This window comes from Acomys minous (genome assembly GCF_964271855.1).
Source record: "Acomys minous genome assembly, chromosome: 18".
In the NCBI taxonomy this organism is placed as follows: Eukaryota; Metazoa; Chordata; class Mammalia; order Rodentia; family Muridae; genus Acomys; species Acomys minous.
This window is the reverse complement of record NC_140501.1, coordinates 53,509,984-53,527,647: the sequence shown is the minus strand read 5'-3', so window position 1 is coordinate 53,527,647 and position 17,664 is coordinate 53,509,984. Positions and strand designations below refer to the sequence as shown.

The following is a 17,664-nucleotide window of genomic DNA, read 5'->3' as shown; positions in this document are numbered from 1 at the left end:
CCACAAAGCAGGGTTTCCAGAGACCTGTCTTTGGGTGTGGGTTTAGCTCATTTGCTAGCCAATCCGGGGAAGTAATTACGCCTAATGATTTATCATAAAGGGCATTACCAGAGACGGACACTAAGATGTGCTTGGAACATAGTAGGCAGTTTTCTTTGGACCTGACAGTTGTGAGCTGCGCAATGTGGAGGCTAGGAGCACCCAAGTTTCTTGGTGCGTCATCTTTTAGCTATTCAGATAGAAGAAACTCAGTCTTCTGGGGTTTGGACGGTTCCTTATGTTGCCATGATGGATAACATCATTGGCCAGGGGTAGCCACTCAAGCTAAAGATTTGGCAGCAGGGGAGGGACAGTGGTGGTGCTGGAACTGAAAAACCCCCAACTGTCCCAAATTGTTTCTTGGTTTCTCTAGTGACCAGACTTTGTCCCTGAAGTTCCTGGGGGCTGCCTACCATCACCCACTTCATTAGCTTACCAGGAGACACTTCTGATGTTATCTTGCAGATTCCGGGGTGGTCAGCAGCCCTGTGCCAGGAAACAGGGATGAAGAACAAAGACACATTTTGCAATAGCACAGGGACACATTGTAACTGACCCAGTCTGTCTCTTCCTGGTGATTCTCCTGTTCAAGCTTGGTAAATAAACAGAGACGCCTTTCCCCATCTTTTGAAATTTTTTCTTAACTGTAAGTTCCCAGAAGTTGGATTAGTAGATCAAATGGTGTAGACTTTTTTTTTTTTGACTCTTAACAAAATAAACCCAGCCAAGATGCTGGAAGGACGGCTCAGCAGTTAAGAGCACTGACCTCTCTCCGAGGATCCTAGTTTGGTTCCTAGCACCCACATTGGCAGCTCACAACAGTCAGGTCCAAAGGACACTGCATTTCCTCAAATTCTAGTGGTTAGACAAAAGCCAGGATTCCCCGAGAATTTGGGAAATCAGTTCCCCTCTGCCCAAAGAAGCTGTTTCCTGTATCCCTTGTATTGCCTATTTGCACATCAAAGCACATGCTGGCCTCCAGGCTCCCACAATATCACAGGTACCTGTTACCTACTTTAGAGTCCATGCTAGCATCCTTGCTCTTCTCATTTTCTTCCCCAGTGTAACCCTAGCTCTAAGGGACCCAGTGCCTCCTATGGCCTCCATGGATACCTGCGCGCGCACACACACACACACACACACACACACACACGCACAAACACAAACACTTTTTTAAAAATAACCAAATTACTTCATATGCATTATACTAATATCTGCTCACATTCTAGATTTGGAGGGAGTCTCTACACTGTTGTTATGAATCCGCCCTGATCTCACCATGACTCACTGTCCACCATCTTGGGAGGTTGGGTTCCACCTGCTGGTAAGGAAGAGCATTCTCTAGCCACAGAGAGGACAGTGGACACCCATGGTCCCTGCCTGTGCATCTCCAGCTTCCATATGGACAAAGAGGAGGCAGTAGGTGGAAGTGAAGGATGCTACAACACAGTGGCAACACAAAAGCCCAGGATCTTTTGTTCCATGGTCTTTCACTGGGAGAGCACAAGCTGAAAGATAAATTGATGTCCAGTTACAGAACGAAGTCTTGGCAGCTCTAAATGCAAAGCTTAGGCCCTATGTGTTGACCCTGGTGGCACTGGGCCCTATGTGTTGACACACAAGGGAAGGTTGCTCCCAGTTTTATCCTGTATCTTGGTGTCAGGAGACACAGGCGAGGTTGGCCATACAATGCATGTCACAGCTCTGCGATAGATTCCTCATTAAAAGTGCTGAGGGAGCCGGGCAGTGGTGGCGCACGCCTTTAATCCCAGCCCTCGGGAGGCAGAGGCAGTAGGATCACTGTGAGTTCAAGGCCAGCCTGGTCTACAAAGTGAGTCCAGGACAGCCAAGGCTACACAGAGAGACCCTGTCTCAAAAAACTAAAAAAAAAAAAAAAAGTGCTGAGGGACACCGGGCTCTGCTTTTGTGTACGTGTGTGGGTGTGCATGCACATGTGTGAGAACGCATGTGAGGGTCAGAGGTCAACTATGAGGTAGCCTTCCCCAGGTGCTCTTCACCTTATTGTTGGAGGCAAGGTTCCACTGGCCTGGAATTGGCTGCTGAGACTGACAGTGAGTCCCAGGGTCCACCTGTCTCCCCATCACCAGTGCTGGAACCCCAAACTCATGCCACCATGCCCAGATTTTTTACGTGGGCACTGAAGTGAGGTCCGCCTGCTTGCATAGCAAGTACCTGACCCAGTGAGATGTTTGAACTGTCACCCTGGTCCTGAATTACACCTGTAAATGAATTTTTTTTTCTCAAATCCCTCACCAAGACCTCAGGGAACAGTCCAGTGGAACAGCTCATGTGAAAAAATATGCTCCTCCTTCCTGGTGCTTCTATGAACACTCTGGCTTTGCAACCATCTTCCAGCCCTGTCCTTTCCCACGTTCTGCCCTGAATCTAGTGTTCTGTGGGTTCTGATGCCTACCTGCTTTCTGCGTCACTGGCCTGAAGATAAGGCAGGGTTTGCGCTAGGACCTTGGAGGGAGTACAGGATCACAAGCCACCCCTACTGATAGGGTGTCCTTGAGCTAGTGACTGGAAGGCCTGTTTTTAGATTTTCCCAGCCATGAACAGTGACACTGTCTGCCCCCTCAGGAGTGGCAGAGCCAGAAGGGGACTGAAGGACACTTGACAAGTGTATCACTCCAGGGCTGTTCTAGATAAAAAAATTTTTAAAAAAGTAAAAATAAAAATAAAAATAAAAGAGGGAAGATGAACCCTGCAGTTCTGGGCAGTAAAAGATGACTGTGGCTTCAGGGTCTTCCCTGCCCAGCAGCCAAGGCTGCCACACACCTTGCCATCTCTTGGATCTGTTTCATCTGAAAATGGGTGTGGCCATTCCTACTTCTCGGGCTTGCTGGGAAGGGCAAGAGAGCAACGTCTAGAAACCTGGATCGTTTGACAGACAGTAAAAGTGATAAACTACCATTTCCTTTTCTCCTGCCTGGATTTGGCACGTGACTGACTACCTGGCAACAGATTTGGAGGAGAGGACCAGTAAGCGGCAGAGGGTTCAACTGGTCTCTTGCTTTATACTTCAGACAGTCTCTTGGCATCCCATATTTACATAATACGAATTTTATCCTCCCTACCTCTCAAGGAATGGTGGGTTGAAAATGACATGGCCTTCATAGATGTGTGGTCTTGTAGAAAAATACAGGATCCAGGCCTGGAGGATTGGCTCTGTTGGTAAATTACGTGGCTTTGAAACATGAGGACCAGAGTTCAATCCCCAACAGCCACATAGAAATGAGGGCATGTTGGCACAGATTTGTAATCCTGAGACAGGAGGGTTCCTAGAGCTCGCTGACTAGCCAACTTAACCAAATTGGCAAGACCTAGGTCCCAGTGAGAAACCCTGCTTCACAAAACAAATCGGACAGTGCTTGAGGAACAATACCTGAAGCTGAGCTCTGGCTTACCTACCCACCTTCCTGCCTACCTACTTACCTATCTACCTACCTACAGAGAGAGAGAGAGAGAGAGAGAGAGAGAGAGAGAGAGAGAGAGAGGGAGAGAGGGAGGAAGGGAGGGAGAGGGAGGAAGGGAGGGAGGGAGAGAAAGGGATTAATAGCAATGCCCAACTCTCAGGTTACTAACCTTGGATTGGAGAGCTTTTCTGCCTGCCACACACGCAGGCTTCCCTGTTACTAGCGCACTCTTGCTATGCTGGGGAAATAACTCCTTGGTCAGGTCACATCTGGAGCACCCTGATTGAGCCTGAAGATGATGGTTTATTCATGAACAGGACAGCTGTGGCCAGAGAGCTGACTCAGAACTGAGGGTGGATGGGGGGTGGGGGGCAGGCGGTACAGTGAAAGTCATGAGCAACAGGCTTATTCAAGGCACCAATCTTCCTGCAGCCTGAGCCAGGCGTTTGCTCACACACTGACTGTATATTGTCACAAAATATGCATTAATTCATCAAGTAGGACCCAGAGATCAATACTGAGTCAGGATCTGAAATGAAATATCTGTGTGATTTCTACCAAGCATCCTGGCTCCAGCCTGGGTTCAGGCTGGGGAGCTCGCCGTCTTCCTAACTTATTTTGCACTGTGTGTCTGTTTACAAAGTTTGGTTTCCATGTTCAGTCCTTTCCTCAGGAAGCATAGGAGTTTGCATTGGGGACTCTGGAGCTACAGCTCCAGAGCCCAACGTCAGTGTCCCCTGCCTTCTGACCCTGTGATCTTGCGAGTGGCTTGCCCTCTGCTTGTCTCAGTTTCCGCAGCTGGAACATGAGGATGCTAACAGTGTTTGAGGCTAATGTGGCAGGGGTTTTTGAGAGTCTTTGTATTAGTACGGAAGACACACACGTGCAGAGGAATGCTGGGCACGCAGTGAGGGCTCAGGAGATGCAGCTGTTATCACTAGTCTATATTTATTTCCTCACTTGTGAAAGGATAAAAGTTGAAGAACAATTAAAACACATTAAAGGTTGGTATGCCAGGAAGGGAGATAAATGAGCGGTTTGCATAAACACGAATTAAGAGAGACACACTCGAGTAAGAATTGTTCCCTGCTGAAGACAGCAACCATCTGGAAGGAATTAAAGGGGGAGGGGGTGGGTCATGAACAGAGAACACTCGGTGACGGTTGGAAGGAGATAATTCACTCCGCTGTTCATAAATGGCCCCAAAGGAAGGACATTGCTCTAGGCTTGGCCAGCAGGAGTTGGATGACACCCCCCCCCCAAATTTGGCTTCACAAACAGTGATCTGATTGGTCTAGGTACCTAAACTATCTAGGCCATCCCAGTGAACAACCACATCACCTTGAAGAGGCTGCTGCAGGAACAGATTTACACTAGTAAGGTGCCACTGTCTGTCTGTGGGATGAACAATAAGAAAACTGTGATGCACAGTAAAGTAGGGGTATATTGAAACTGGCTCTCTTATACATCTGTGCTCTAAGTATGAACTAGCATGATTTGAGAAGAGTCATTTGACTGTGATTTTTTTGTATGTGTGGTTTGTTTTGTTTTGACTTTTGAGACAGAGAGAAAGTGGTCTCATTCTGTAGTTCAGGCTGGCCTATAGTTTATATTATGTTACCTAGGCTGGCTTCAAGCTCATGGCAATCCTCCTGCCTCAGCCTCCCTAGGCTTTGTTGTGAGCCACCACATCTGGTTATGGGATTTTTTTAAACTCATAAAAATGTCTATATATCTTTCAACCTACAAATACAACTTCTGAGATTTTGTTGTTATTAAAATCTTGAAAGAAAGACACACACACAGACACACACACATACACACACACACAGAGAGAGAGAGAGAGAGAGAGAGAGAGAGAGAGAGAGGGAGGGAGGGAGAGAGAGACCTGCATGTATTTGCTAGGATAAATACATTTCCCTTCCAGAAACTCTTTGCAGTCAACACAATTACAAGAGACTAAGAGAAAGATGGTAAAAATTCCTGTGTGAATAATTACACTATTAAATGGAAAACTGCAGAAATGGCATTGTAAAGCCTGGGTCTGCAAATGGATAGAGCTAGAAAAGCAAAGCAAACAGTGCTTGGATGGAGGGTGTGGGCTTGGGGAGGAGTTTCTTCCTTGAAATTGGATTTGTGTTCAGATTGGTTGTGCAATGATCAAGGACCCACGGGGACTCCCTGGGATGGGGGAAGGTGATTGTCAGCAGTTCCTCCATATGGAAGCAGTCTTAGCTCCATTCCCTGGACAAAGAGAAAGGCCTGGAGCCTGCAGGTACCAAAGAAAGGTCAGATGGGCAGAGCCTGGGCCCTTCAGGGCTGGGAAGGAGAAATAAGAAAAAACATTGCTTGGCTTCCTACCTGGACTCTGGGCAAATGCAGCCTTAAACTGCTCCTGTGACTTTGACCCAGGATCCCATAGTCACATTAGAACCAGGGTGTCCTTCTTACCTCTGATGAACTGAGGTGCACCTGAGCTCTGGGATGTCCTGAACAGAGACTCATGGGAAAGGGTTGGGATCTCTGTCTCCACCTGTCCCGTCTCAGTGCCTCACCCCATGTGATTGGGACATGCGCAGACACACTGGGTTTATACTTAGTCAGTTCTGTCTTGTGGTCTCTTCAGCTCCCGGTCCTGTGGTCACCTGCCTGAGGCTGCTCATGGCTTACTTTCCTGGATAGTGACAACTCTTTAGGTCACCTTCCAGAGGGCAGCAGTGGTGTGGCCATGGGAACAAGTCAGGCGGCGTGCTATCCATGGCCATTCCACCTCCAGGCCTCAGTGTCTTCATCAGTAGAATGGAGAGATGCTCAATTCACCAGAGACTCGGAGACCCATTCAGTGGCTGAGCTCTGCAGAGCCCAGATGGGGCTGAGCATGCCTGCCTTGGGCCAGCTCACCCGGAGTCTCATGCCCAGGATGAAGGAATTTATCCTCTGCCAGGCTCTACCAGTCCATACCCTTGTTCAGCCTGTAAGAGATGGTTGACAGGCTAGAACAAATACAGAAGGCAGCCAGGAGGCCTGGAGGCTACTCCCAGTCTTGAGAAAATGAACAAGGGAAGTGTGGCTTTTAAGTAGAAAAGATCCCACAGATTAAAGAGGTGGCGAATTTCTTTGAAATTCTGAAGGGCCGCCTTGTCAGGAATGTGAGGGTTCTATATGCTACCGAAGGGAAAGATCTGTGGATAGAAACCTTAGCTCATCCAAATATGAACAGAATGCAAAATATTCCGATAGTCAGAAGTGACTGAAGGCGGAGGGGCTGGAGGAGCACTTGGTGGTGACTTTTGTGGGTCAAAGCAATGACAGAAAGTTGAAGCAGGGCCCCAAGGCTTCACTCAGCTCCACACCCGGGACCTTATCTTGAGTGACTTCTTTTCTCCAAGAGGGATCACCACAGATGCTGTGTGATCCCATAGGCAGAAGGAGCACAACAGCAGATTATCATGTGGTCCAAGAACCGTCATCACTAGAGCCTTCACTACCTTCTCTCCCTTCCACAGCCAGAATTCACGTCATGAGACTTGAGAGACCTCAGAACCAGAGCCAGGACTTGAATCTTCACATTGCCCCTTATTCACAGGGCTGGCAATCCGAGCCAACAGCGGATTGATACCCCCAAACATCCTTATTCCAGCCAAGAGATCTAATAGGGAGAAACCTGAGCAAAGCCAGTCAATCTTGGGGTTTGGCCTGCCTCTCTCCTCAGGTGTCAGCGACAGTGGCACCCCACATTGCGTGCCACCTGCCACGGTCCGTCTCAGTTGGGTATAGGTCCTTGGGAATGGGAGTTCAAAGTTCCAGAGTGGACATCCTGCCACGTATCAGCAACATCTACAGGTGATTATAGTGACAAATAGGTTTGGGAGCCACTGGATGAAGCACTCAGTATCAGCCATCCGTCCCTTTCATTCACATCTTATTGAGCACCTGCTGTATGCTGTAGACTTGCCTGTTATTATCTGGACCTTCCTGACCAATCCTTCTCACTCCTCACTTCTTCTACAGTGTCCCGGCCTCGAAGCTCCCCAGATGACTTGAAGGTGCTGACTAGGAATGTCAACAGGCTGAACGAGAGCTTCCGGGACATGCAGCTACGGCTGCTGCAGGCTCCACTGCAGACAGACTTGACAGAACAGGTGTGGAAGGTTCACGATGCGCTGCAGAACCAGACAGACTCACTGTTGGCCCTGGCAGGCTTGGTGCAGCGGCTGGAGGGCACACTGTGGGGGCTGCACGCTCAGGCGGCACAGACTGAGCAGGCGGTGGCCCTGCTGCGTGACCGAACAGGACAGCAGAGCGACTCCGCACAGCTGGAGCTCTACCAGCTGCAGGTGGAAAGCAACCGGAGCCAGCTCCTGCTGCAGCGGCACGCGGGCCTGCTGGACAGGCTGGCGCGCAGGGTGGGCGTCCTGGGCGAGGAGCTGGCAGATGTGGGTGGAGCACTCCGTGGCCTCAACCACAGCCTGTCCTATGACGTGGCCCTGCACAGCACGTGGCTACAGGACCTACAGGTGATGGTAAGCAATGCCAGCGCGGACACTCGCCGCATGAGCCTAGCGCACATGAGCATGGAGATGCAACTCAAGCAGGAGCTGGCCATACTCAACGTGGTGACCGAGGACCTGCGTCTCAAAGACTGGGAACACTCTATCGCCTTGAGGAACATCACCCTTGCCAAAGGTACTTGAGTGATCCAACCCTGTCTATAGTGCCTCCTGCCTACGCTCACCCCACCACACCTCTGCAAAGTTCCTCCCAAGGGCTCATCCTGGAGTGACAGTTAAAACTCACACCTTCACCTTTAAAGGCTTACACTGTATGATTCTAGAATGTTCTGCCCAAATGACATGTGCCCATTTCCAGGGCCTACCTAGGTCCCTCTGCTGAGTAAACCTCCCTGGTGCAGAGAATAACTAAGCATCCATAACCCTAGGCAGGAAAACAACCAAGGGTCGACGATGGTGAGAGCTGAGGTGGTCAGAGATTGGGTGAGCATTCTGCAGCCTTCAAGAGACAGAAAGAGGGTCCTACTATAGGCATGGCAAGAGGGCAGAGGGCCCCTCCAGTTACAAAAGTTCAAATGAGTGGAGCTCCAAAGATTGGAGAATTCCAAACTTGAACCTGGTCTGCTAGGCTGTCAGAAAAATATGTTTGGCCAGGCAGTGGTGACACACACCTTTAATCCCAACACTCAGAAGGCAGGGACAGGTGGATCTCTAAGTTTGAGGCCAGCCTGATCTACAGATGGAGTTCCAGGACAACCTGGACTACACACAGAACCCCTGTCTTGAAACACACACACACACACACACACACACACACACACACACACACACACACACACACACACTTTGTCCAGGTAGAGTAATTTAAGTTCATTACATTTATTTGCTAAATACAATTAATTGGCTGTTTGTGCTGGCACACGCCTGGAAGCATGGGTCTTGGCAAATAGAGGTGTAAAGATCAACAGATGGGAGCTAGACTGGTCTGTGCGAGAAGGCCCTGTATGTGGATGAATGAAGTCACTGATGAGTGCTTACTACTGCGGTGTGTCCAGAGTGCTCCTGTGTGCTTCCATGGTTTTCCATACTGCTGTTGGACTGGCCTTCCTGCCATAATTCTATCTGATTTGTCTCTAACTTATTCCTTTCTAAACATGTATGTACACATTTACACACACACACAAACATATACACACATGCCTATACATACCTGTATAATCACACACACACCTGAGTGTATAACTCACACGCACATACACATGCATGCCTAGACACAGTCACAAACACAGATACTTGCATGCATAGCCCACATGTGTTCATACGCTCATACACAGATAACTGCATGTACATACGTAGGCATATACGTGCACAAGTACACATATAGATACCTCCATGCATAATTCACCAACACAAACACACATATGCAAACACCTGCATGCACATAATTCACATGTATGTGTATACATATATGTGAATGCATAACTCATAGATAATACACATGTGCATACATACACAAGCACAGATACCTAGATGCATAGCTCATATATATGCACACGTACAGTCAGACACAGATACCGCTTTCCTCCTCTTTGCATTTTTTTTCTGGTTCAGAATCCATAAAAAAATATTCAAGTGTACATGATGAGAACATTTACATTGTCTTTGAGATTGCCCCAAATATTTTTCAGTCCCTCACATGGCTTTGCAGTTTTCTATGGATTTTGACTCCAGTTCATCTTCTGTAGACATTCACAGCAAAGCATTGTTTTCTGCTTTGAATTTTTCAGCATCAGTGAGGTCTGTAAAAGAATCTGCCTGTGAGATTTAAAGACACAGAGAACTTAGGTTACCAGAGAAAGAGGCATCCCTGGAGGAGGAAGGAAAAATCCGTGAGGGAGACATGCCAGAAAACATTGGTACCACAAGCCCTGAGGCAGGCCACCCAGCCCTACACAGATGGCTAAAATACAAGCTTTCTAGAATTCCTTGGAATGAGAATAGGCCTCTGAAACCTCCTGTGTTGTAGTGGAGAACCACAGGGCCCCCCGAGAGGGGAAATGACTTATCCAAGTCAAATGTCAAACCTCTTGATTAAGGAAAACAAGTTTTCAAAGCAGCTTTATCTGGCAGCTGCTTTATTTTCGATAGGAAGCACCATCTAGTGGTTGGAGAAGGGAGGCCCCCCCCACCCCAGTGCCTTCTGTCAGGTGTGGAGTAAAGGAGTGGGGGCTGGGTGCCAGCTCTGACACGGGCACTCTGGCTTCCAGTCAATAGAAGCAGACAGTTGGGGTGCATGGAGCCACTTGTAAAAACGAGTGTACCTACGAAGGTTTGGGTACGTGTACAGATCCTGGGTGGGTTGTATGAGCTTCGGCCCTCTCACCCTCCTCAAAGCGGATGCAGGGTACTCTGTGAAAGTGAGTAGATTAATGCATCCTGGCCCCATTCCTTTCTTTGCCCTTGAGGGTCCTTCCAGCAGGGCTGCCCCTATATTTCTTGGGGGCGCTCTTCTCCTGGCTGCGGAATGGAGCTGCGGGCCCTGCCCTCTCCCTGTCTTAGGTAGAGATCTTTTGACTGAGGCGGGAGATACCTTGCTCTTATGTTGTAGTAAGAGTAGATGCGCGGGGCCCTGTAGCATCGAGAAACTGAGGCAGAGAGTCAGTGAGCAGGGCCTGTGTGGGCTCAGATGGTACACAGACCTTGTCCCAATCCCTTTCACACTGTGGTCTACCTCCCAAAATGAGAAGCAAGACACATGACTATAAAAAAGCTGAGAAGTAAAAAAGACTGACATGGACAAGGCTGCCCAGGGGTCACCTCAGAATGCCATCTGTGGGTTGGCAAAGCTGTAGAGGGCTCAATTCCTGGAGCCCGGGGTTCAGGAAGAGATGAACAGTGAAATGGGGTGAGGTGTGTGGGATGGGTGGGCTTTAGCCATAGAGATCTGTGCTAGGTTTCCTTCACTGCTGGGCTTGACCTGGAGGGGAGAGAGCTGGGTGCAGGGTGGGCATGGGGTGAGAGGACGTGTGATGGAGGAGAGAGCTGGGTGCAGGGTGGGCATGGGGTGAGAGGACGTGTGATGGAGGAGAGAGCTGGGTGCAGGGTGGGCATGGGGTGAGAGGACGTGTGATGGAGGGGAGAGCTGGGTGCAGGGTGGGCATGGGATGAGAGGACGTGTGATGGAGGGGAGAGCTGGGTGCAGGGTGGGCATGGGGTGAGAGGACGTGTGATGGAGGAGAGAGCTGGGTGCAGGGTGGGCATGGGGTGAGAGGACGTGTGATGGAGGGGAGAGAGCTGGGTGCAGGGTGGGCATGGGGTGAGAGGACGTGTGATGGAGGAGAGAGCTGGGTGCAGGGTGGGCATGGGGTGAGAGGACGTGTGATGGAGGGGAGAGCTGGGTGCAGGGTGGGCATGGGGTGAGAGGACGTGTGATGGAGGAGAGAGCTGGGTGCAGGGTGGGCATGGGGTAGAGGACGTGTGATGGAGGAGAGAGAGCTGGGTGCAGGGTGGGCATGGGGTCAGAGGACGTGTGATGGAGGAGAGAGAGCTGGGTGCAGGGTGGGCATGGGGTGAGAGGACGTGTGATGGAGGGGAGAGAGCTGGGTGCAGGGTGGGCATGGGGTGAGAGGACGTGTGATGGAGGGGAGAGAGCTGGGTGCAGGGTGGGCATGGGGTGAGAGGACGTGTGATGGAGGGGAGAGAGCTGGGTGCAGGGTGGGCATGGAGTGAGAGGATGTAAGATAGAGCTCATTTACATCTTAGCTCTGCCTTTTATTGGTTGTATAATTCTCGGCAAACCAGGTTTCATGTCTTGATCCTGTTATCTGAGAACTCGGATTTAAAAATATTATCATGCCTAAAAACCCCAGCTCTCCTTAAATGGTTTATGTAACTTGTGAATTAAAAAAAAAAAAGTGTTGACTGCTTTTTTTCCTTGCTCTTGAGCCATTGAATCGTTAAACAGCTGTCAGCTTCGGTTAGGGTCTGAGGAGAGTGCCAACTTCTGGAATGTATCAGTACATCTCGATCTTGGCAGCCGGGTTGTTTTGTGTGTATTAACACCCTGTGAGCTCATATACGCATTCATTTGTCAAGGAGTGACTATACAGTACCCTGGTCTGCTGCAAGCCTGCATGTTCTGGCTTCCTGGGAGAGCGCCACACGCTGGAGCTAAAAATAACAGTTTAGGAGCCGTGCGTGGTGGTGCACACTTTTAATCCAATGTAGAATTCCGGTCCTTCCTCCCATCTCAGAGGGAGTAGTTTGCGTTTTCCACTACTGTCCTTGCTTTGTAACCTTCTAATCTTGTTGTTGTTGTCATCTTTCAGGGCCACCGGGACCTAAAGGTGACCAAGGGAATGAAGGGAAGGACGGAAAGCCAGGTTCTCCTGGACTTCCTGGACTTCGAGGTAATTGGGGTAGGGGGTACTCTGGGAAGAACATGGGGTGGCGATTCAAGTCCATCCCTGACCCTCTCTTCCTAGGGCTGATAGACTTCCTCCACTCTTCAACCAGGGGACTAAGAGGTTGTCATTCTAACCACAGAACAGGCCAAATGCTTTTCCCTAAGAAATACCAGGATCTGAGGGAAGGGGCTCACAAGAGTCCCCAGGTTCCCCAAGCTACTGCCTACATAGGAATCGGGGTTCACAGGGCCAGGGCCTTCAAAGGAAGGTGTTCTACAAACCTTAGAACCTGACACTCTACTCCATCTCACGTCCTGATGCCCTGCAGCCACGTGGCTGGTGGCAAGACTGTAGAACCTTCTTCTAGAAAGACTATATCACTCTTAGGTTCATGGTCTTACAAGTTTCATATCAGGGCCTTTGGCAGACATCTGTGCCTACCCATTCCTGAGCCTGCGCTGCATGCAACGCTCCCCTGAATGAAGAGGAGGATGCAAAGATGCGTCAAGATGCTGCAAGGAGAGAGGGGCCCAGCAGGGAAGGGTCTGGTTGTTTATTTTAGGAATTATTCCTGTCAAGGCTGTAGGTACATTATAGACAAGAGGGAGAAGATGGGACGTGGAAGGGGAGCTCTCCAACCTGACCTCCATTCTGTCCTCAGCTCCACGGCTGAAGATGCCCCGAGGCCCTGCCTATGAATCATAGGGCGGGGAACTTTAGGCACATCTTGCATTAGACTCAGAGCTTGGTTGCCATGGGACTCTCAGACTCTGGGAACAGATACATCATGTCAGGAAGGGAAAGAGGGACGTTCCATCAATTTCTTTGACGTTCTCACACCCTTAGGAGGCCACTGTCCTCTCCCAGTCATTTGCTATTAGCCTTGGGGTAATAAGCAGGAGACAGGTTTCTTACGCTGTGGGAAAAAAAAAAAAAAGCCAATGAAAACCAGCTTGCTCTCCAAGCAGGAAAGAACAATTAGGAAGCTGATTAGGAGAGCTGTGTTCTGCAGCGATGACTAGACTCGGGTCAGGACTCTGGGGGCCTTGGGCTCTCACTCCACCTAAAAGTGTTTGTTGACTCTGGCTCTCCATGGTGCATTCAGCACAGGCTGTGGCCACAGGGTCTGATGGCCAAGAATCTGGAGCATGGGGCCTAATGGGCTGCATATCCATTGATTGGTTTTGTGGACGTCCTCATACTTTTGGCACTTTTGTTTGTGGAAAGAAAGGGAGTGTTTTGTTTTTGTTTTTGTTTTTTTCTTTCTTATTTCTTTAAATAGGTGAGGCATTACCTCCCACTCACTAATGCCATCCCCTTGGCATGCCCTCTCTGAGGACCAGTGAGCCCCTTAGCCTAAAGCATAACATGTTGTTCTTGACCAATCATGGACTTTCTGTAAGAAAGTACATGACTCAGGTCCTGCTTCTACAGCCCTCAGCTGTGTGCCCTGGGGCAAGCAGTCATGGGCCTTAGTTCCCTTATTTGTAACAGGTGGAATAACACCTCCATGCAAATTATAAGGATTAAACGAGATTCTTTGTGCCTGGCACACAGAGAGTAATCCAAAAGATGTTTGCAGAGTTTACAAGTCCAGCATGCTTGCAGGTATACGAATAAGACTTCTACCATCACTCACAGCTATACTAGGCCGTTCAAGGGGGAGGGGGAGGGGTGGGGAGGAGAGTGATAAAGGTGCTTACTTATGGGGATGCTGTGGGCCAACCTGCAGGATGCTAGGCAAGAGGAAGCAGAGCCTATGGAAGACCAAGTTCATATTAATCATTAAGCCAGACAAGAGCATCTAATGGACATTTCAGTTCTGAGTCTGCAGCTGCACCTTGTCTCTTCCCACCCCAGGTCTGCCAGGAGAGAGAGGTAACCCAGGATTGCCTGGTCCCAAGGGTGATGATGGAAAGCTAGGGGCCACAGGCCCCATGGGCATGCGTGGATTCAAAGGTAATAATAAAGCTTGCTGCACGCTAGAGCCTCAAGTACCTTCAGTCCTTGAGAAGCATAGGGGCACTGAGGTGGGTGGGCATGGGGTCACATTCAACCCCTGCTATCCACCTGAGGGGTGTGTGTGTGTGTGTGTGTGTGTGTGTGTGTGTGTGTGTGTGTGTGTGTCTTTGTGTCTGTGTCTGTGTACATATTGCAGTCCAGAGATATAAGCAGGGGAGGCTAGTGAGGGATCTCTCAGAACAGAACCAGGCTGCAAGCCCCTATCACACCCCCTCACTACTCCAACCAGACTCCTCTCCTTCTGCAAGACTCTTTGTGCTCCCCTCCAGTGTTTGCAACTTTATTTCATTTCTCAGGCTTACTCTGCCAACGGTGTTTCTTCTGCTATTTTTCTTCTTTCCGTGGCTAGTCCCCTTGTTCATCCTTAAGGGAATCCAATTCTTCAGACTCAATCTCCTGTGGCTCCCTTCCCATTCAAGATAGCCAGATCGGCCAGGTATGGAGGAGCACACCCTTAATCCCTGCGCTCAGGAAACAGGCAGGTGGACCTCTGTGGTTCCAATGCCACCCTGGTCTACATGGTGAACTCCAGGACATCCAGAGCTACATAGAGGGACCACGTCCTAGATAGATAGATAGATAGATAGATAGATAGATAGATAGATAGATAGATGATAAATAGGTAATTGATAGATAGATGATAAATAGATAGATGGTTGATAGATAGATGATAGATACATAATAGATAGATAGGAGGTGATAGATAGATAGATAGATAGATAGATAGATAGATGACAAGGATGTCTGATGCTATTTGCACAGGCTGCCTACAGTTCACTTGTTACCATAACAACTCAGAGAAAGTACTGCTCATCATTTCTACCCTGTGTCTGGAAGGCTTATTGTTCTTGGATCATTACGAAAGTATATTCTACTCTCTAGTGATAAAATTTTGCCTGAGTTTTTTCTTTTATGATGCTAATTTGAGAACGAGTAATTTTTAAAAACCACATAAAGACAGTTGGTGTTGGCTTAAAAACGATGAGACAGTGCGGACCTACACAAAGGGTAAAGTAGACAGTTCTTTCTTCTCCAGTCCCTTTGGCTCTTACTCTTACTCTGTGAGCTCTTCGGAGCCCACACCACTGGATGTTTCTCTAACTGTGTCCAACAGTGTATGTGGTTGGTTCTGTTCTTCTCAAACCTGGGATGACAGTAAACACTCTTTCCCGGAGATTTCTGACTTGCTTTCTTCACCCGCAGTTTGCAATGGGCTTTTGACTTGCAGATGTATGTGGGGGAAACCTTAAAATAGAATCCCCCTTGCCTTTCCATTACCCTCTAAGCGGTGCCAGGACCTTCTCCTTCTTGGTAGAGTGGAGCAGAAGCCAGGAAAAGCTCTGATCTTTGAACCCAAGCCTGGAAAGGAAATTCCACAAGTCCTTGGAAACCCTGACTCTACTGTCTCCCCTACCAGAAAAACCAGCCTGACTGATAACCTGTCTCCATAGACACCTGGATCCTGCCCCTTCCCCTCCAATGGACTTGGGTGTGGATTTCCAACTTTGACTAACCTTGCTCCGTCCCAGGCATTCCTTGATGCTATGTGGTAGATGGGGCTCCCTTGCGCTTTCACTGCAAGTGCTAAAAGCCCTCTCTTTCCCATAAGATGGGAGCAGATGCTATCATTGTTTTCCCCACAGTGCCCTCTGGTGGCTGCTGGCCTCTGCCTGAGGGGTTCCCTGGGCTTGGGTTAGTTAGCAGTCCATAGGTAAAAAAAAGCTTAGTAACAAAAAGCGTTTGTTCCTATTTCTAATGCCCGTTTTTCTTCTGTGGCAGGTGAGCGAGGCCCGAAAGGAGAGAAAGGAGAGAGAGGAGAGAGAGCTGGTAAGGACGTTCTGCTGGGTTATGAAGTATGGTGGGGCATAGGTGGAGCCCTATAAGGTCAGGGGTCAGGTGCTGGAACCATACTCTGGGACTTGAGCATCAAGAGCCCACCCCTTTAACCCTTTCTGGCCTGGCAATAGGTGTCATCAAACCCTAGGGGTGTAGGCCTGGGATTGTATAGATGGATCTAGAGGTTTCCTCTCAGCAGCTGCCTATATACAATCTTTGGGTTTCCATTTATCCATCTGTAAGAGGGAGAGGATGAGACTCCTGACCTCTTAGGGCCAATGGTGAGAAACCGGCCAAGCTGGTCCATGTGTGACAGGGGCTGGACCCCTGATTCAGGACTCATGAAGTGTCAGCCGTCAATATTCCATGCCATACACCAACTCAGGCATACTCCCTAGAGTCGCTGGGGATGTGTGAGGAAACTCAGCTCCAGGCTTTAGAAACATCTCATGCAACACTGGTGGGGGGAGGGGGAGGGAGAGGGGGACGGGGAGAGGGAGCATGCAGAGGGTAAGTGGGACCTCTTACGTCTTCTCCTTTGCTACTTCTGAGGCCATGAGGCTAAAGACGCCCCCTGGCAAACCACTCCGCTTTGTGTGGGGATGGGCATCTCGGCCGAAACCCTTCCTGTAGCAGTTGCAAGGGAGCTGGCTGATCTAGCCGAACCACATTTCTATGAGACACACCGTCCCCCAAAGTGCTACATGCAGACTCCCAGAGAGACTGTTGGGGAGGAACACAGAGAACCTCCCAGCCAAGTTCCAAACAAGAATAGAACACCCAGCATGTGGCGCCGTTAGCTCCAAGTCTATATTCAGGAGGCAGTGGATGGATTAGCACGTCTGTAGGCACCTGTGCTCAGAGCACCCCTCAGAGGATGAGCCTGGGTTACAGGAGATGGGAACAGACAATCGGGACTATTACTGAGGACCTCCACCAAAGGACAGGGTGGCAAACGTGATCTTTAGGGTACCGCATACTCCTACGTTTCTGAAAGAATGCAGCCAAGGTGGCTGAGAAGGACTGGATTGCGGCATTTAGTTCTGAAAAATAAACAGCTTGGGTGAGGTTGAACAGGAAGGGAGGAACTCTGTGGAAAGATGACCTTTGAGAGTGCGATCAGAAATGCTGCCCACATACCAGAGGGGTCTCGCTGGGAGCTGTCTGCCAACTGTTCTCTTAGCTGACTTGAGAAGCCAAACAGGAAGCCACAGCCAGTAGAGTGAGAGTGGTCAACTCTCTACCTGGACAGAGCCGGTTGGGTTCTGAGGCTGAGGAGGTAGAAACTGAAGCTGGATGGTGTGGAGCTTCCCAGTTAGAGGCTGGGGAAGAGAGCCCATTCACTTGACCTTATAGCCTGTGGATGGCCCAGCCAGGGACCAACATCAGCACCAGATGTGTTTCCCAGGG

The 17,664-nt window shown here is 49.4% G+C and overlaps 1 protein-coding gene across 1 annotated transcript in view; it reads left to right on the top strand.

Moving 5' to 3' along the window:
• Positions 1-17,664, top strand: part of SCARA5 (scavenger receptor class A member 5) — a 93,277-nt gene that overhangs the window by 52,672 nt on the left and 22,941 nt on the right. The window contains exons 4-7 of the mRNA XM_084767010.1: positions 7,491-8,165; positions 12,319-12,399; positions 14,257-14,355; positions 16,198-16,245. Coding sequence (XP_084623136.1) covers positions 7,491-8,165; positions 12,319-12,399; positions 14,257-14,355; positions 16,198-16,245 — 903 coding nt within the window. The remainder of the gene's footprint in view (positions 1-7,490; positions 8,166-12,318; positions 12,400-14,256; positions 14,356-16,197; positions 16,246-17,664) is intronic.